The sequence below is a fragment of the Calliphora vicina genome, chromosome 3 (genome assembly GCF_958450345.1).
Source record: "Calliphora vicina chromosome 3, idCalVici1.1, whole genome shotgun sequence".
In the NCBI taxonomy this organism is placed as follows: Eukaryota; Metazoa; Arthropoda; class Insecta; order Diptera; family Calliphoridae; genus Calliphora; species Calliphora vicina.
The window spans coordinates 109057956-109076827 of NC_088782.1; the positions used below are offsets into that span (position 1 = coordinate 109057956).

Here is an 18872-nt window from a genome sequence, read left to right on the forward strand (position 1 = left end):
AAGAAAGAGAGATAATAAATGATTGAAATATTGACAACAAATTTTGTTGGATTTAACTAGTCTTGTAGCACCCGAATATCAATAGTTTTGAGTTCATGTTTATTGACTTCTTTAAGGTTAGAGATCTTTAAATAAAGCTAATTTAATGAATTACTTGGCACTTACCTTTGGACTGGGCGTAGGCCATTAAGTAGGCAAAATCCAAATTCTGTTTACTTCTCCATTTCACCCGCTCCAACGAATCATTCAATGTTATACGCAACTTATCCAAATTCGGATAGTAGGATGGTGCCGGTGCTATTATCTCTATTAAACCATTTTCGAGATACGGCTCAAATGCAGTCTCCACTTTTTTCGCTATCACCTGCACCGTCTCCAAATCAGTTTCGCCTATAAAAACAATTATCAATGTTTCGTTCTGTTCCTCATCATTCATATTCTCGATGAGATTGTGTAGAGTGCCCAAAAGATATGACTGCTTTTCACGCACCACCGTTGGTATGCCCAATACAATGCTGACATCAGAGCGACCGTGTGATCTCAACAAAGCGGGCTTCAACGAATTGGGATCATCTAAGAGATGTGGCAGGAAATGATAAGCTGTGGGTAGACGTACATTGGCCGATGAGGTCAAATGCATTTGCTGTGATGTATGCAATTGTGAGGCATTGCGTAAAATTTGTCTAGCCTCAGCAGACAGGCCATCCAACAGTGATGAAGATGCCGCTGACGCAGAGGCAGAGGCTGTATTGTAAAACGTTGAGTTGTTCTTATCAATGTTGGCTGGCATTGAGGTCACCGCTGTCGCTGCCGTAACGTTTTGTAATTGTGCAACATATTGTGAAAGCAAGGCCACATCTTCCTGGCGTGTACGGTACATTGACTCCAAGTACTGAAGACGCATATGGCATTCACCCAAACGTTGTGATAACGATTGTTCGGTGGATAGTTCTGGACCCATTATCATTAGGACAATAATACATGGCAGCAATATAATGACTAACGTTAATAAAAGACAGCTACGTTGGCGTATTTTAAACATTTTCTTCTGTGTATATTTTTTGCTGTTGTTGTGTATTTTTAAGGTATATTTCATGGAAAATGTTACAAAAAAAAAACGAAACAATTCCTATGTGTTTGAAATTCTTTTATTAGCAGTAAAGTTAATTGTAGATTTTAGGTAGACAATGTAAAATTCATGTAGAGAATTGAGAATTTCTTCTTTTTTTTTTGTTAAATTTGTGGATGATTTCGATGGTGTAAGTTAGAGTTGGGGTTTTGTTTCAATGAATTATTCCCAAGTTGCGTTGTGTTGTGAAGAGCTAGAAGTTTGAGTTTGAGTATTTTTAATGCAGCCTGTGTAATGTAGACAAACTATAGTTTCCAAAAATAATGTAAATTTCGATGTTGTAAATTATTGTAGTAAAAAAATAAGAAATCTTATGTATGTATTACGATACTAGCTATAATATAGTTATAGACTTTAGGTAGACAATGTATGTATAAATCTTGTAGATAATTTAAAATGTTAATGTTTCCAACTGGGGGATTTTATTTTTATTGTATTATTATTATTTCATTATTCTTTAATCATAAGAATTCACAATTAAGTGCTTGGTATTATTAAATACATGAGAACGTACATGTAAATAATGTAAAAGTTTGCATCATGTAGAGTTATTCAAGATTCCTATCTGAACTTGGTGTCATACTCAATTATTTTTGATGGAAATTTGAATCGTTTGTTTTGTAGGTGATGTAGGTTTTACAGTTTCTTAGGTAAATTCTTTAATTAATGTAGTTTTTTTTTATACGGTTTAGATGTAGACAATTAGAAAAATTCTTAGTATTAGTTTTTAAGATTTCCACTTTTTGTAGTTTCTCTTCTTTTGATTTTCTTATAACTTATTTGTTTAATTCAGCAACTTTTAACCATTTTGTATTTTAAGTATATAAAATTTTCTTTCTTCGACGTGTAGACAAAAATTCCTTTTCCATATAAACAATTAAAATTTGTTGGTTGTTCATTTATTATATAGTAGTATTTCTTTTTTTCTTCTTTTATAGATAAATATTGGTTGAAATAAAAATTCCTTGTACACAATTCCAAGCAGATTTATACAGATGTATATTTATTTTTTAGGACATTGTAAAATGTTGTTGTCTAATTGTAATGGCCATAGAATATCTGAAAAGAAAAACAGATACGAATAAAATATAAATTAATTTTGAACTTGAAAAAAATATATAGAAAAGATAAAACGATAATCAATTAGTTCACATCAAATGAATTCAAGATATTGTAAAATAATTCAAACTTTAGTAAATAAGTAAAATACATCGATCCGATTGAAGCACTTATATGAATTAGATAAATATCATTCATACAGTCCATAGCACATAGCTATTAGTTTAAGATGTGGTACCTAATTTCCCAAACTTTTTCCATTCCCGGGAAATAATAAAAAAATCGGTTCATTCCAAGAATTCCCGGACATAGTTTAATACTAGTAAGAGAGGTATATTCGGCTATATATAAAAAAATTTTAATATTAATAATTATTTTTTAATTTATTTGTGAAAAACTTTTTATGAAAAACTATTTTTTTGGTGAAAAAAAATCGGGTTAAAAAATATTTTTCCAGATTTTGACCCATTGCAAGACCTAGTTACTATGGCGTTATATAGGTCTTTGAAATATCTATCATTAGATATCCATATTGTCTATATTATTGACATAGTAATCCAGATATAGATCAAAACAAGTAAGAGAGCTATTACATAATAATTAAAAATATTTTTATTTAAACAAAATCAAAATTTTTTTTTTAAAAATTTTATAAAAAAAAAGTTTTTTCAAATTTTTTTTTTAATTTTTTTAAAAAAGTTTTTTCAAATTCAAAATTTTTTTTTTTAATTTTAAAAAAATATTTTTTTTGAAAAAGAATTCATGACAAAAAAATTCGGGTTAAAAAATATTTTTCCCGATTTTGTAGGTCCAACTTACTATATATAGCCTTATATACATCGTTGCAATGAACTTTGAAATATATATCATTAGTCCATAGTCTATATTACTGACTTAGTAATCCAGACATAGATCAAAAATAGGGCAAAAATCGAGGTGGGCCGATTTTATCGATTTTAAATAGCAACCGAGCCGGAAGAATTTCCGATATATTGATGCATGAATCATGTATGTAAGTTATTTGGGGTCTACGGAAAATTTATTTCAACATACAGACGGACAAACGGACATGGCTCCGCTATCTATAACGATCCAAAATATATAAATACTTTGTGGGGTCGCAAATGTTGAAATTACAAACGGCATAATAAATACCCTATTACCCTTGCAACTCATGGTGAAGGGTATAATTATGTCAAAAACTACACCCTTTCCAATTGAATTTTAGAAATGTTCAATTATATTTCAGAATTTTCTAATTGAATTTCAGAATATTCCAATTAAATTTCTGAGTTTTCCAATTGTATTTCAGAAATTAATAATTGTATTTCGGAAACTTCCATTTGTATTTCAGAATTTTCCAATTGTATTTCAGAATTTTCCAATTGTTTTTCAGAAAATTTTAATAGCAATGCTAATGGAAACTTCTGAAACACAATAGGACATTTCTGAAATACAATTAGAAAATTAAAAATTCTGAAAAACAATTAGAAAATTCTGAAATACAAATTGAAACCTTCTAAAATACAAATGGAAATTTCTGAAATTCAATTGGAAATTTCTTAAATACAATTAGAAATGGTGTAGTAAAAATTCTTAAAAAAAATCGCAAATCATTCGAGCGATCAGATCGCACTATACGAGTTGTTGTAGATGGAATCTCATCAAACGAGTTCAAGATCAATTCAGGGGTACCACAAGGCTCCGTCCATTCTCCTACTATATTTCTTACATATATTTCTAAACGACCTTCTATGTCAAACCCTATCTATTCATTTGCAGATGACAGCAACATTTGCCATTCATTCAATTATTGACCGACCAAGCCTGTCGGAGATTGCGGCAATGAGGCAAAACTTCAATGTTACGCTTTACCAAGATCTTGTGACAATCTCTGAATGGGGTTGTGCGAATAAAGTCGATTTTAATGCACGCAAGACTGAATGTTTATATATTAACTCACAAACGCACGACAGATCATGTTGCTTCATCTGGATTTATGGGTGGTTTTCTAAAACGGTGTAGAAAATACTTCACTCCATCTGATCTCCTTAATATTTACACCACTAATAATAATCTTCCTGCTGAAGTCTTGCCTGCCACTTTCAATATAGGAAGATTCAAATCAAATGTCCTCAAACACTACTCCCTCTATCCTCCCTACCATAACCTATTTTCCTAGTTCCAACACAATGCATTGCATGAGTAAGGATCATCGCCAGAGTGCTGGTCCCAACAAAAAAAAAATAAATAAAACGAAGTGTGTGTGAGATATCATCGACATTATTTATTCATATGAATGGCCTAAAATATAACATCGTGCAAATGATGAAGAAAACCCCCCAAGAAAACTCACACGATCTCGGTAGCCAATTCACAACACCTCCACTTGAAATGGCCATGCCCTCAAATCGCTCTTGCCCGTAGCGCGTTTATCTTCCTGTATCAAACAAATATTTTTCTGTTTTTGCCACACAGAGAAAATATTAATCAAGTTATTCATTCTAAATTACCGAATTTTTGTATTGTGTCGGGAAAATTTTAGTTGTGGTGACAAAAATTTGGTTATTTAAATCGTAATTCTTCTATGTCAACAGATTGGCAGCAAATTATAACGAAACTGTTTTATATGTGTAGAAATAATACTGTAACTTTATGAAGAATACTTGTAAAGGAATTCCCGAAATTTTAAAGTCATCATATTTCAGATCATGTTGGAGTTATTTAAAAGCTTCCAAAAGTTTGAGGTAATGGCGAAGATATTCTTCTATCTAAGTCATTTGGGATGATTTACGTGATTTACAATCAATTTGACAACGAAGAATTGCCACCGCCCGTTTTTAATTTGCAAATGCGCAGTCCGTTTCACATTCTGCTTAATATTTATAGCAATTTAAATAAATGCTAAAGAGTTTTTTTAAATTATAATTGTAATTATTAAATAATTATTTAATAATTTATTTTTGCAATAAGTACAAGTACTACACTTCAAAATAACATAATTCTAAAATACAAGCTCTAAACGAACAAAAGTGTCACCCTACGATGTCAAAATAACCCCAAACCTTGTCGATGGATATGGTGGATAGAGATGCCGCAGCATGTTGTAATTATGCGGCTATCGGATGAATTAGTAAATTCCCATTTTTTTAATGGATCGATATACTTGTTGAATCGTCACCATATTATTATCAAACTGATAACAATTAACAAGCTTCTTAACTACATTAATTTGAACACCATTCTTTATCCAACAATTTATTTTTTTTTTTTAATAAATTTCAGTTCTCCAAAACGCTTTGTTTTGATTCTGCAAAATTAATCAAATTACGACAAATTGACAAGTAAACAGCAAGGGTGCGTGGGATAATGAACTTTGAAATATTTTCTGTTTATTATTTGGAGAAAGAAATACAAAAGACGTATTACGTACATCTCTCAAATATATCTTATCTAAGTAGGATTATAAACACATGTTTATACCCTACACCACTTTAGTTTATGAAGGTATTATTCATTTGTCAGGATGTTTGTAATGCTTAAAAATATTGATTTAACAGAGAATAAATTGCATCAGAATTCTGCCAGAATAAGGCTGTGGCTTTCATAAATATATTATATATTTATGAAAGCACAAATAAGTTTAATCTTTGTTAAAAACAAATTTATTGAAAGTAAGGACATAATTGAACATAACTTCCATATAAAAGCAACATTCGAAAATCACTTTGACGCACTAAAATATATTATAAATATTGAGCAACATTTCAACACAAATAACATCCATGAATAATGTAAAATTTTATGACGATCGCTTCCAGATATCTGACGAATCCATATCTTGAATTAAAATGTTCGAGAATTTTTGTATTGAACATGAGCAAAATATATGACTGTGATATAATCGTTCCCACGACTCACTCACACGGCCAAATATTTTCAACTCAGCGACAGCTGTGGCAACAAAAAGTTTTTTCCCCGGGAAGAACAACAATTGATATGAATAAAAACCCACGACTACATCGAATCTGGAAATATTTTTAAAAATCCAAATATCCATTTTTTTCTCCTCGTCAATTTGACAACTTCTGATGTAATCATTGTGTGTGAGATCATATCACGTTCCTCTAGAGCTCAGTGTGTTACAGGAGGATTTCCTCATTTTCAGAATATTCTACAATTTTTAACTTTGTGAACAGAATAACATCACACTTTTTTTTACAAGAAATAGAAGATACGTGACTTCTAGGTCAATCTCAATCAATATGTTGACATCATTTTGAATAATATGAAGAGCTTCAAAAGGTTAAGAAGGCCAAAATCGATCTTTGCTCCTGCCAGAGGATCATCGGTCTGAAGCCTTTTGAAAATGCTTAAAGCATTGTTTTACAGTTTACAGTTTTTTCTCATTGAGAAATGAGAAAAAACCGCGACTATATCTATTTGTTCATCTATATTTTTCCTCAACATTTTTTTTCACTAAAATTTTGTTACATTACAAATTTTTTTCGTCAACATTTGTTTACCAAATTATTTTTCATTACAAATATTTTTCACTAAAAATAGTTTCTAATATCATAAAGTATATTCTGGTGAAGGGTATATAAGAATCGTCCGGCAGATGCGGATTGGATAATCGATATCCGATATTGTCAAACCAGATTTTGAGAATTAAAAAATATAGTAAGGAATTGAATTGGAATTTCCCGTAAGGCTGTTCGAGGCACCCAATGAATTCAATGATTTTTGAAGTCTAAAATTCTTTAATTGTTTATATATTTATGGATAGATTTTCTCCATATCTCCAAGAAGAGATAATAATGGCAAAAAACTTCTGTACCACGGATGCCAAAGTTGATACGATTGTACTTTTTAGATACTATTTGGTATTGAACAAGTAAGAGAGCTATATTCGGCTGTGCCGTATCTTATATACCCTTCACCAAATTATATTTAAAATTTTTTTATTTAAACAAAATTAAATTTTTCTTTTTTTTAAATTTTTAAAAATTTTCCAAATTGTTTTTTAATTTTTTTTAAAAATTTTTTTTTTAATTTTTAAAAAAAAAAATTTGAAAAAAAGAATTTATGACAAAAAAATTAGTTTTATGAAAAAAAAATTCGGGTTAAAAATTGTTTTCCCGATTTCTTTAGCCTTATATACAGTGGTTGATAAAACAATGGAAACTTTTCCAAATATTTCATTAGTGGCCTAAAATCTGAAATAATTTTTTAAAAAATTTTACATTTTTGTAGTATTTTATTTGTATACTTTTATTAACTTAATTTAACAAAAAACAAAGGACATAATTAATTAAATTCTAAAAATGTGAAAACAAAATTAAAAGATTTCTTTATTACGGCATTGACAAAACAATGGAAACTGAGGTATTATTTTAACAAATATGGTCTAAACTTTGCAATAACTCAATATTTTGTTGGGTATCCCTTATTTTTTATAACTGCTACACATCGACGATGCTTTGAACCAGAGTCAATGGTCTCCTTTGAAATATTTTGCCATTCCCTTATAACCGCCCCCGATAAATCTTCCTTCCTGGTGTAATTTTGGGTCCTTATATTACGATCTACAATTTCCCATAGATTTTCTATGGGATTGAGATCTGGCGATTGGGCAGGCCACTTCAAAACACGTACCTCGTTAGATTGTAACCACTCGGTTACAACCCTAGAGGTGTGTTTCGGGTCGTTGTCGTGTTGGAATCACCAAACTAGGGGCAAATTTTCCTCAGCGTATGGATACATGACATCGTTTAATATGGTTCTGTATGCTATACCTGTCATGGTATCTTTTATAATATGAATTGGGCCCATACCTTGCCCTGAAAAACATCCCCATACCGTAATATTGCCACCGCCAAACTTTACAGTCTTATTTGTGTACTTTGGATCTAATCTTTTCCCTTTGGTCGTCTTACAAATGTTCTCCCATCACTGCCTCTTAAATTGTATTTGGATTCGTCGGAAAAGAGGACAGTATTCCATTTCTGTATCGACCAGTTTAAATGATCCCTGGTAAATTGTAAACGAGCAGAACGGTGGTTTTTTTACAGGACGATAGCAACCAAGACCAGCCTCATTTGCCCTGCGACTAACTGTTCGGGTACTTATTTCTAATTTTAGGCTATTAACAACCTCACGAGGAATTATTTCTTGAACTCTCTCGCTATTAAATTATCTTGTCTAGGAGTAGTCTTACGAGGTCACCTAAATGTTGAGTTTTTACAGAACCGGACTCACGAAATTTCTTTATAATTTTTGAAACTGCTGATTAATTTATTGAACATTTGTCACAGATACTTTTTTGTTTTAAACCAGCTTTAAAATCGTTAATTATTTTATTTTTTAAGTCTTCACAAATCTTAACTTTAGCCATTTTCGTTAACTTTGAAAAAAAAGCAATTATGCGAAAAACTTAGAAAAAGAAATTGTGAAAAATTACCAGAATTTAAAAATAAAATAACTGTAAACAGGATGCTTTTTACATCGTTCTTTTAAATATTATTTTCGTTTTACACTTCTTTCTTGCAGAAGTTTGAAAGTTTCCATTGTTTTGTCAGTAGCGAAATAATGAATCACCCCTATCGGCAATAACATGTGAAATTTTGTTCCCATGAAATATCCATTTCCCTCGAAGGGAAAATTGCTATCGGGAATATCACGATGAACTTTACATTCACAATAGTTGATTTTGTTCGTAGCAGCTGTTTATTGTTTACAAAATTCCATCTAAAAATTCCACAACAAGGGGAATTTTTTCAATTGAGCAAAGTTGATGAACGAAAAAAGGAAAAGGGAAAATATTTCATGTGAAATATTGATTCGCGATAGGTGTGAATATTTTTAAATTTGTTCCCTTTTTTCAGAATATAATTAATTATGTTGTTTGTTTGTTTTTCAGTTAATTTATATAAATAAAACTATACAAGTAAAATACTAAAAAAAAATTTTATTTTAAAAAAATATTTTAAATTTTGGGCTACATATGGAATATTTGGAAAAGTTTCCATTGTTTTGTCAACCACTGTACATCGTTGCAATGGACTTTGAAATATCTATCAATAGATATCCATATTGTCTATATTAATGACTTAATAATCCAGATATAGGTCATAAACAGGGCAAAAATCGAGGTTGTGCCGGTTTGTTTTTATATCTCAGCCATTTGCCGATTTTGTCGATTTTAATTCCCGATATATTGATGTATGAATCATGTATGTAAGTTATTTGGGGGCTACGGAAAGTTGATTTCAACATACAGACGGACAGATGGACAGACGGACATGGCTATATCGACTTCGCTATATTTATGACAAAAAAATTAGTTTGACGAAAAAAAATTCGGGTTAAAAATTGTTTTCCCGATTTCTATAGCCTTATATACATCGTTACAATGGACTTTGAAATATCTATCAATGTCTATATTAATGTCTTAATAATCCAGATATAGGACAAAAATCGAGGTTGTCCCGGTTTTATTTTAAATCAGCCATTTGTGGGCCGATTTTTTCGATTTTAATTCTCGATATATTGATGTATGAATAATGTATGTAAGTTATTTGGGGGCTACGGAAAGTTGATTTCAACATACAGACGGACAGATGGACAGACGGACATGGCTATATCGACTTCGCTATCTATAACGATCCAGAATATATATAATTCGTGGGGTCGCAAATTAAAAATGTAGAAATAACAAAAGTAATGACAAAATTATATTAATTACTCTTGCCACTCATGATGAAGGGTATAAAAATACCATGGTACTCCCGAGACTCATTTGATACATTCAAACAATTTTCAGTATTTTATGTATGTGTATAAAAGTAGTTTCTATAGAAAATATTGTGTATATCACTATTTTCTATAGAAAATCTTCTGTATAACAGTATTTGCTGTAGAAAATATTGGGTATTTCAGTATTTTCTGTAGAAAACATTCATTAGAGCAGAATTTTCTCTAGAAATTCTTGCGTATAACATTATTTTCTATAGAAAGTCTTGCGTATAACAGTATTTTCTGTAGAAAATCTGAAGTATAACACTATTATCTATATAAAATATTCACTATAACAGCATTTTCTATAGAAAATTTTTAATGTAACAATATTTTCTATATAATTTTCATGTATAGTACTCTGAGGTTGAAAAAAAATACCTGGTCTCTACTAATAATGGAGGCATTATTATCTCTTGTTGGAAAAAGATTTCAGCTACGAGTTGTAAACATGAGACCATCGATATATGTTTTTAATTGTGATGGTATAACATATCATCAATATATTTTTATTAATAAAACCACAAATTTATTTCAAACTAAGAATAGTCGTTTAAAAACAGTTTTCATTAAAGCAATCGATACATAACTCGATAACACAGGTCAACAAATAAAATTGTTGGTGCCGAAATACCGATAGTGTTAATACCAATAATGTTTTTATTTTTTTTTCCTACGTGTAGCATTCGATCTATCATAATTTTTCAATATTGCCTGTCATCAGTAAATTTGTGTGCCAGTTTCAAATTTGTTTTACAACGTAGCCTTGAAAAAATAAGTAGAATCAGGTTTTCGGATATACTTAGAATCTGTTTTAGTTTTGACGGCTCCAAAATCATTAAAGACCTGTGTAATTTATTTGAATTTGCCACTTTCATTAATATTTATTATCATTATTAATTATTTTTGCATTGCAATTTAAAAACACTTTCAGACGTGGTTTTTTCTCAAATAATACACACTGAGCTTGTTTATTTAAATACAAATGTTAATGAAATGTTATTTTTTTTTAATAATGTTTATTTTATATCCAAATGAATATAAATTGAAATTATTGCACGTTATTCCTTGAGATACATATGTTTTACCTAATTTTAATTTTAGACAATCCGGCAAATTGTATTTTTCAGTTGATTAATGTTAATTTAACAATAGTTTCTTTACATTTCTTATTTTGTTTGTTTGTTTATTTACTTTTTCACTTGTGAGTCACTTTGTGTTTTAAAAAAAAATAACGAATTCATTTGTTTTATTTTAGATGTATTTTTAAAAAAAAAAAATTTTCTCAAACTTTTTCTCACACAACCGGCTTAGAGCAGTGTCTTTGTATTACTAAGTTAGTTCTATGTACAAAGTAAATGTGACATGTCGTCTTGTGAGATTTTGTTATTGTTATTTTGTACGGAGTACACTACAGTGTACAAGTATGAGCACGAGTACGTACCCAGCAGTTGAGCATGTAGTCAATGTATCCCTTATAGACAGTAATTGTCACTAATGTCTTATCACTTGGCTGACTCCAATATATATGTATATGGGGGATTTCACGTCAAGTGAACCAAATTTTAAAATCCATGTCTTCCGATCGGGATGAAATTTGCACCAAGGATAGACCTATTGGATAGTAAACTCTAGGAGTTAGAGGGGTCAAAATTCAAACATGTGATTTTTCTCATCCATGTAACTTATTACCTATTGTTCTTAGCAAAATGTGTCCCAAATAGTTTAAATATGTAGCTATTTTTTCAATCTTTCGAAAAAAAAAAATTTAATATTTTTTTCCGAAATCAAAAAATTTTTGACTTTTTTCAAAATGGGACCTTTTTTCTAACTATTTGGGACACATTTTGCTAAGAACAATAGGTAATAAGTTACATGGATGAGAAAAATCGCATGTTTGGCCAAAATGTCAAATTTTGACCACCTCTAACTCCGAGAGTTCTTGACCGATCTTGTTGAATAACTATCCAATAGGTCTAACCTGAAATCATCCCGATCGGAAGACATTTATCGATTTTAGAAGTTGGTTCACTTGACGTGAAATCCCCCATATATTTTTTGGGTCATTTGACACATATGTGCTCTTTGTAGTGCAGAGAAAAGACAATTGGTTACTTTATACATCCCAAGTAATCTAACGTGAAGACAATTGCCACTTAAGTGTCTATAAGTAATCTAGAGTGTAGTCACTTTAAACGATTTGTGAGTAATTCGTACAAACTATTTTACTTTAAATAGTCAACTAAAATTAGCACTCGTAAATGTTAAAATAACTAGTTATGTAGCTGACGCTATGTAACCAGTATGTGATTCCAATGCGAATGTGAATCCAATTCGTTGACCACTTTGGACCAGCTATCGGACAGTCTCATTGTAATCAAAAAGTATCAATAACTAGTCACGTAGCTATTGAAGTAACTAGTTCCCACCCTAAATGATGGGTAAAATCACTAGTTCGAAACTGTCGCCTAGAATTGCTGGGTAGTATAAATGAGTTTGTTGTGTGTGAGTGTATATATATTGTATTTTTTTTTTTTTTTTGTTAAACAATCGGCTACTATTAAACTTAATTAAACTTATAGAGCTTGTTTTCTTTTTACGATTATTTTGATTTGTTTTTGGTTTCTCACAACATGCATGCACTTCTTATTAAATTGTTGGGTCCGGCCTATAGCCGACGAAAGGGGGAAGTCATCATTGTAATTTTTTTTGTTTTGATTTTGTTTCTGAACGTTGGTCGGTTTAAACAAAAATGTTATATGTCATTATATTGTGCGCATTTTGTATTATGATGTACCCTACACTACTGAAAGGGTAGGTTTTTAATTATGTTAGTAACTAACAGATAAAAACCAATGGATTTAGTAGTATAACTGCAATAATGTATTAGAAACAAGTTAGAACGGTATATTCGGCTTTGCCGAATCTTAAATACCCTCCACCTGCATACATATTTTTTAGGTTGATATATATGGGAGCTATAACCAATTATAGGCCTATCATCATATAATTAGGTATAGCGATTTTGGTATATATGGGGATTACTTATGACGAATTTCAACTTAATAGCGACATTTATAAGATATTTATGCTAATTTAAGTGATTTTCGGAAGTGAACTTTATATGGGGGCTATGGTCAAATATGGGCCGATCCACAAAAAATTTAGTGTTGTGATTTCTTTTAGCACGAAACTTATTTTTGCTGAATTTTGTATGGATACTGCAATTCTGAAGGTATTTATAGACCATAGAACCATATTTCGGGAAGAAATTTGTATGGGGGCTAGGAGAAATCATGAACCGATTCTTATAATTTTCACCAGAGTTAGTCCATTTATTATAAAAATAACGTGTGTAAAGTTTTATGGTATTATCTGCAATATATTTACACAAATAACCAAAAATATGTGAAAATTATAATTTTTTTTTTGTTTTTTTCACATTTTGGTTCATAGCTCTTGTTCTACCGAACCGATTTAGCTGATTTTCAATACAAAACAGCTTAGGACAACAATAAACATATTTATTGCAAGTCTACCAATTTTGTTTGCGTATTTTGGACGTGAGCGTATTTTACACAGACACACAGACGGACATGACTCAATCGACTTAGAATTTCATAAGGATCAAGAAAATATATACTTTGTTGGGTCTTAGATGAATATTTCTCAATGTTACACACGGAATGACAAACTTATATATACCCTCATTCACTACTTGTGGTGGTGGAGGGTATAATTACACATATATTATCATTGTAATTGTAAAGAACGTCACTTGAGAACGAAACATCAATTTACCATAACTGAGTTGGGGAATCGTCTTCTGTAGTCAAGCAGTACCCAAGTTATGTTTAGCCGTAATATAATTTGGACTTTGTATTTAATTACAGAAATTTATTCTTTATCCGTGTGTCCACTAGCAAGTCTCTTGCGGAAGAACTTCTGCAAGTATTTGCTGAAGTGCTTCCACTCAAAACGAAACTTGCGAAAGTCTGCTTCCAGAAGTAATTAAGACGAACTTGCTGCAAGAAATTGCAGACGTGTTTCCACACAATGTGAGTACAGCTTGCAGTACAGTTTGCCTTTTTCACGAATGACAGTATAAAAATATCTTGTAACAAAATAAGATTGGCAGCTGACATCGCAGCATATTTAATTAAAAAGAAACAAAATTAAGGTTAGGGTGAGAAATTAGATGCTTGAACAATTGCGGAACGAAGATTCCATGCAGCTGAAACATTTCCTGAGAATGTATAATGATGATTTTGAATACATTTTATATTTAAGGAGTGAGATCGAAAAATTCTTAACACACGTTTTTCATTACATTTTTTAACCCAAGTATTATTTGAATTTTTTTTTGATCAAGTTACCTTTGAAAAACATGTCAGTTATTATGTGTAATGTCAATTATATTAATTTTTTTGTTAATCTGATTAAAATGAGTGACCAGAAAAAAGTGCGTACTGAAATTATTAAATATTTTCAACAAAACCCAACTTGGTCTTACAAAAAGTTGGCCAAGCATACAAAGGTCTGCCGTCAAACTGTTTCCAATGTTATTAAACAGTACCGGGAGAACTTGTCAGTTGATAGAAAACCTGGTTCAGGTAGAAGGAATGGTCCACATGATGTTTCTAAAGCCAAAAAAATAGAACGCATTTTCAAAAGAGCTCCCAACACATCCGGTAGGAAAGCAGCCCGGTTAGCTCAGTGCTCGGACTATTTGGTACGAAAAGTTAAAGCTAATGCAGGTTTAAAAACATACAAGGCTCAAAAAGTTCCTGACAGGAACGCTACTAAAAATTTAGAGGCCAAAAACAGAGCACGGAAATTGAAGTCAAGTTTTATAAAAAAATAATCTTGCTGCATAATGGATGACGAAACGTATGTTCTGGCAGATTTTTCGCAACTTCCAGGTCAAAAATTTTATGTTGCTGATGCTCGAGGGAATGTTGAAGAAAAGTTTAGGACCCAAAAGCAGACAAAATTTCCCAGAAAGTTCTTGGTATGGCAAGCAATATGCAGTTGCGGCAAAAGAAGCCACTCATTTGTTACAACGGGCTCTATAAATACCGAAATTTACATCAAGGAATGTTTACAAAAAAGGCTGCTTCCATTCATAAGACTTCATAATGTGTCCACTTATTTTTGGCCTGACTTGGCATCCTGTCACTATGGCAAACAAGCCCTTGAGTGGTACAAGAACAATAATGTGGTATTTGTACCAAGAGAGGCAAATCCTCCAAACTGCCCGGAGCTAAGGCCAGTGGAGAGATATTGGGCTCTTGTTAAAAGAGAATTGAAGAGTACAAAAAAGGTGTCCAAAAGTGTGGTAGATTTTAAACGGAGATGGACTACATGTTCGAGCAAAGTGACAGAAAGCACTATAAAAACGTTAATGGAAGGGTTTCCGAAAAAGGTTCAAAATTTCATCACTAGTGATTAAAACTATAAAAATAATTTTTTTTGTAAATTGTAATAATAATTTCAATCAAATAAAAAAAAAATTAAAGCTGTAAGTTTAGTGGTTTCTTTTTTATAAACATATATGTATGTTAAGAATTTTTCGATCTCACTCCTTAATTCCAACAAGTATTCAAAAGCAGGGTACTAAAAAGTCGGTTACCGGCTTTTAGCTATTCTTCCAAAAAAAACCCAAAACAAAACTGAAAACAGAAGAGAATACCACGATCCGTTTACCCGACTTCTTCTGCAAGTCTTCAAAACACTTTCAGTTCACAGCAAGTTGTTCAAGTTTCTTCCAGCAAGCAACAAACACGTTTTTCAACATAATTGCTGCAAGCAACTTCGTCAATCCGTGACTTGTGGAAGTCGACTTCTAATACGTATTAACACAACAAAAACTTCTGAAATTCACTTCTGGAAGCAACTTCCGCAAGAAAACTTGATAGTGGACACACGGCTTTATATTGGGTGTATGACTTAAAAATGGGGTTTTTGTTTTCAATAACTTATACGTCATTTTAAAGGGCGTATTCTCACTTAGTTATTGAACGTTATAGTGTAAACAACAATGTTTTTTTGCTTCGAAAATATCGAATTTTGTACAAACGAATCATTATATGCGGGAAGTTTTGCTTTACTTCTTTGTGTTATATATATTTAATCATTTAATTCCCAGTGGAACATAGGACCGCAACAAATGTTTTTTATTTTATCATTACACAACAGTTTCATCTCACTCCAGAATATTTGCAGGTCTGCCTTGGGTGTTATATTCGTCGGACTGTCTAGTTATATCGTTAGCTGGCATTCTCATTGTGTGTCCCAGACAACCAAATTTGCGCGATCGTGTATTCAACCCCAAAGGAACCTGATTTATTCTATTCCACAAATCTTTATTTGATATAGTGGCTGGCAAGAATATTCTAAGTATACGCCTGAGGCAACGGTTTACAAAAGCTTGTACTCATTTCGCAGCCATATAGCAGCATAGATTTCACATTGCTGTTAAAAACTTTGTCTTTGGTATGAGTTAAGATGTACGCGATCTCCAGTCTATACGAACTTGTCTAGAAGTCTATTCTGAATATCTTTTTTGCTGCCACCAATTTTTGAAACTATACTCCCCAGATGCCTTGCCGCGAAAGCTGGAAGTTCGTGTTGCATGATATTGATTTGGTTTTGTTGATATTAATTTGTAAGTCAGCTTTAGCTCCACCAAGCTGGAAAGGCTTGGATCTTGGATTGCATGCTAGAGAAGCGGTATGATAGAATACAGACGACATCTGCATATTCGATATCATCTAGCCTATCGTGAAGGCCCCACGAAATACCATGCTGCATGCCCATAGAGTGGTTCATAACTACGTTAAGTACTATGTTAAACAATAATGGAAACAAAACACAATCATGACGAACTCCGACATTTACTTTGATGGGTTTGCTTGATGAGCCCTCATGAAGTATAGAGCAATAGCGAAATTATCTTCCCGGGAACTCCTTTGCATCTTACAGCTTCCGTGATCGCATTGTGTTGTAATGTTGCAAAAGCGCTTTTGAACCCTACGAACACTATGTAAAGGGGTGAATGTCATTCGACCGACTGTTAAACAATTAATTACCCTCAAGCTCTTGATGTGTTCAATGCATGACTTGTTTTTATCTAAAGCCCGCTAGTTCTCGTCTTAGCTGTGGTTCAATGGTGGTTGAAATGCTATTTTGCAGGATATGAGCTATGATTTTGTTTGCCATGGCGCACTCAGTAAGTTCCCTTTTTTTGGAAGTTTGATTATAAGGACTTCCCTTGAATCGTCAGGAATTTTCTCATTTAACCAGAAACTCGAAATTAAGGGCTTTAGTAACGTCGTTCTTAGGGTGGAGTCTGTTTTCAGAATCTCAGGAGATATTCCATCAGGGTCTGTACATTTACAGAGGTTCAGACGCTTAATTGCAGTAATTTCTCCGGATGACAGTGTTGCGATGTTTATATCGTTGTTTGCGTTATTTATATGATGCATTGGATCGCAATCACATATAGTTGTAGATACTGTCGTATTGACCAACAACAGTTGAGAATAATAATTACTTATTTTATTTGAAAAAAAAAAATGCCTTGAGAGTGATGGTTTGTGCGGTTCAGAAGTGGTGATTTTGACACGGAAGACAAAGATCGCCCAGGCCAGTCAAAAAAGTTTGAAGCCCATGAATTGGAGGCATTACTTTATGACAACAAGTGCTTTCAAATTCATTGAGAGCTACTCAATCAACAATTTCAAAACGTTTGCAAATGGCATGATTCATCCAAAAGCAAGGAAACTGAGAAGCATACCAATTGAAGCTTAGATACATTGAAAGACGACTTTGCATGTCCAAAATGATGTTTGAACGCTATACAAGGAAATCATATTTGAACCGAATCATTAATTGCAATAAAAAATTAATCCATTATGATAACCTGAAATGTAATAGATCGTATGTAAAGCCCTATCAACCAGCCGAATCGAAACCAAAGCGCTAAGGTAATTTTCTCTGTATTTGGTGGGAGGTGCCAGACATGAAACCGTAATATTCCATCATGATCACGCCCGGTCACATGTTTCAATACCTGTTAAAAACTATTTAGAATAAAGTGGTTGGGAAGTTTTTCCTCGATGCAGAAGGCTCTCTCTGGAATTCGCCTCACTTTGGAACAGAGTATCCGATATTGACTTGATTCATTTTTGGCCTCAAAAGATGAGCAGTTCTCTGTGTTGCCAGAGAGATGAGAAAAGTAGCTCAATGAATGTTTCAAAATAAATGCTAATAATTTGAAAAAATCCAGCATTTTTAAGTCATACTCCCAATGTATAAAAGAATAACGTTACTGAGTGACTGACTGACTGATTCAACATCGCCCAGACCAAACGCCTAAAGGTAGAGACGTAGATGAAATTTGGACTATAGGTTTACCTCGTCCTATGTAGATCCACTAAGAAGGGATTTTTGAAATTCGAATGTTTAGGGGTTAAAAACGGGTAACCTTATAACTTCTAAACTAATACATTCATACATATACAAAAATATCACATAAAACCATAAAAATTATGAAAAAATGTAATTGAAAAGCATCAAGTTCCAACAACAGAAAGCTATGATTGGGCTGGGGAAATAATTATGAAATTATACTTTGACATCTATTGTCATAGGGCATCATACAATCCAACTTGACCAACTACACTATATTACTTATATGTATTTCGTTGTGGTTGTTGTTATTTTTCTTTTAATATTTATTGCAAATATTGTTGTAGTAATTTTCTAGTACCAGTTGTTATTGTTGTCATTTATACATACATTCTTACAAATGCATTTTGACATTTTAATAAAGTCTATTTTTTATGACAACATACAGTATGTAGTTAGAAATATCCCAAGATAT

At 32.0% G+C, this 18872-nt stretch overlaps 1 protein-coding gene across 2 annotated transcripts in view; it reads right to left on the reverse strand.

Moving 5' to 3' along the window:
- Mgat4a (alpha-1,3-mannosyl-glycoprotein 4-beta-N-acetylglucosaminyltransferase a) overlaps positions 1-18872 on the reverse strand; it is a 36421-nt gene that overhangs the window by 1217 nt on the left and 16332 nt on the right. The window contains exons 1-2 of one of the 2 annotated variants that reach the window (XM_065503979.1): positions 11074-11422; positions 166-2188 (exon numbers count right to left, since the gene is read on the reverse strand). In XM_065503979.1, the coding sequence (XP_065360051.1) occupies positions 166-1096 (931 nt within the window). In that variant the 5' untranslated portion in view covers positions 1097-2188; positions 11074-11422. Of the gene's footprint in view, positions 1-165; positions 2189-11073; positions 11423-18872 lie in introns of those variants that run through there. The other variant, XM_065503980.1, reaches the window with a different exon arrangement.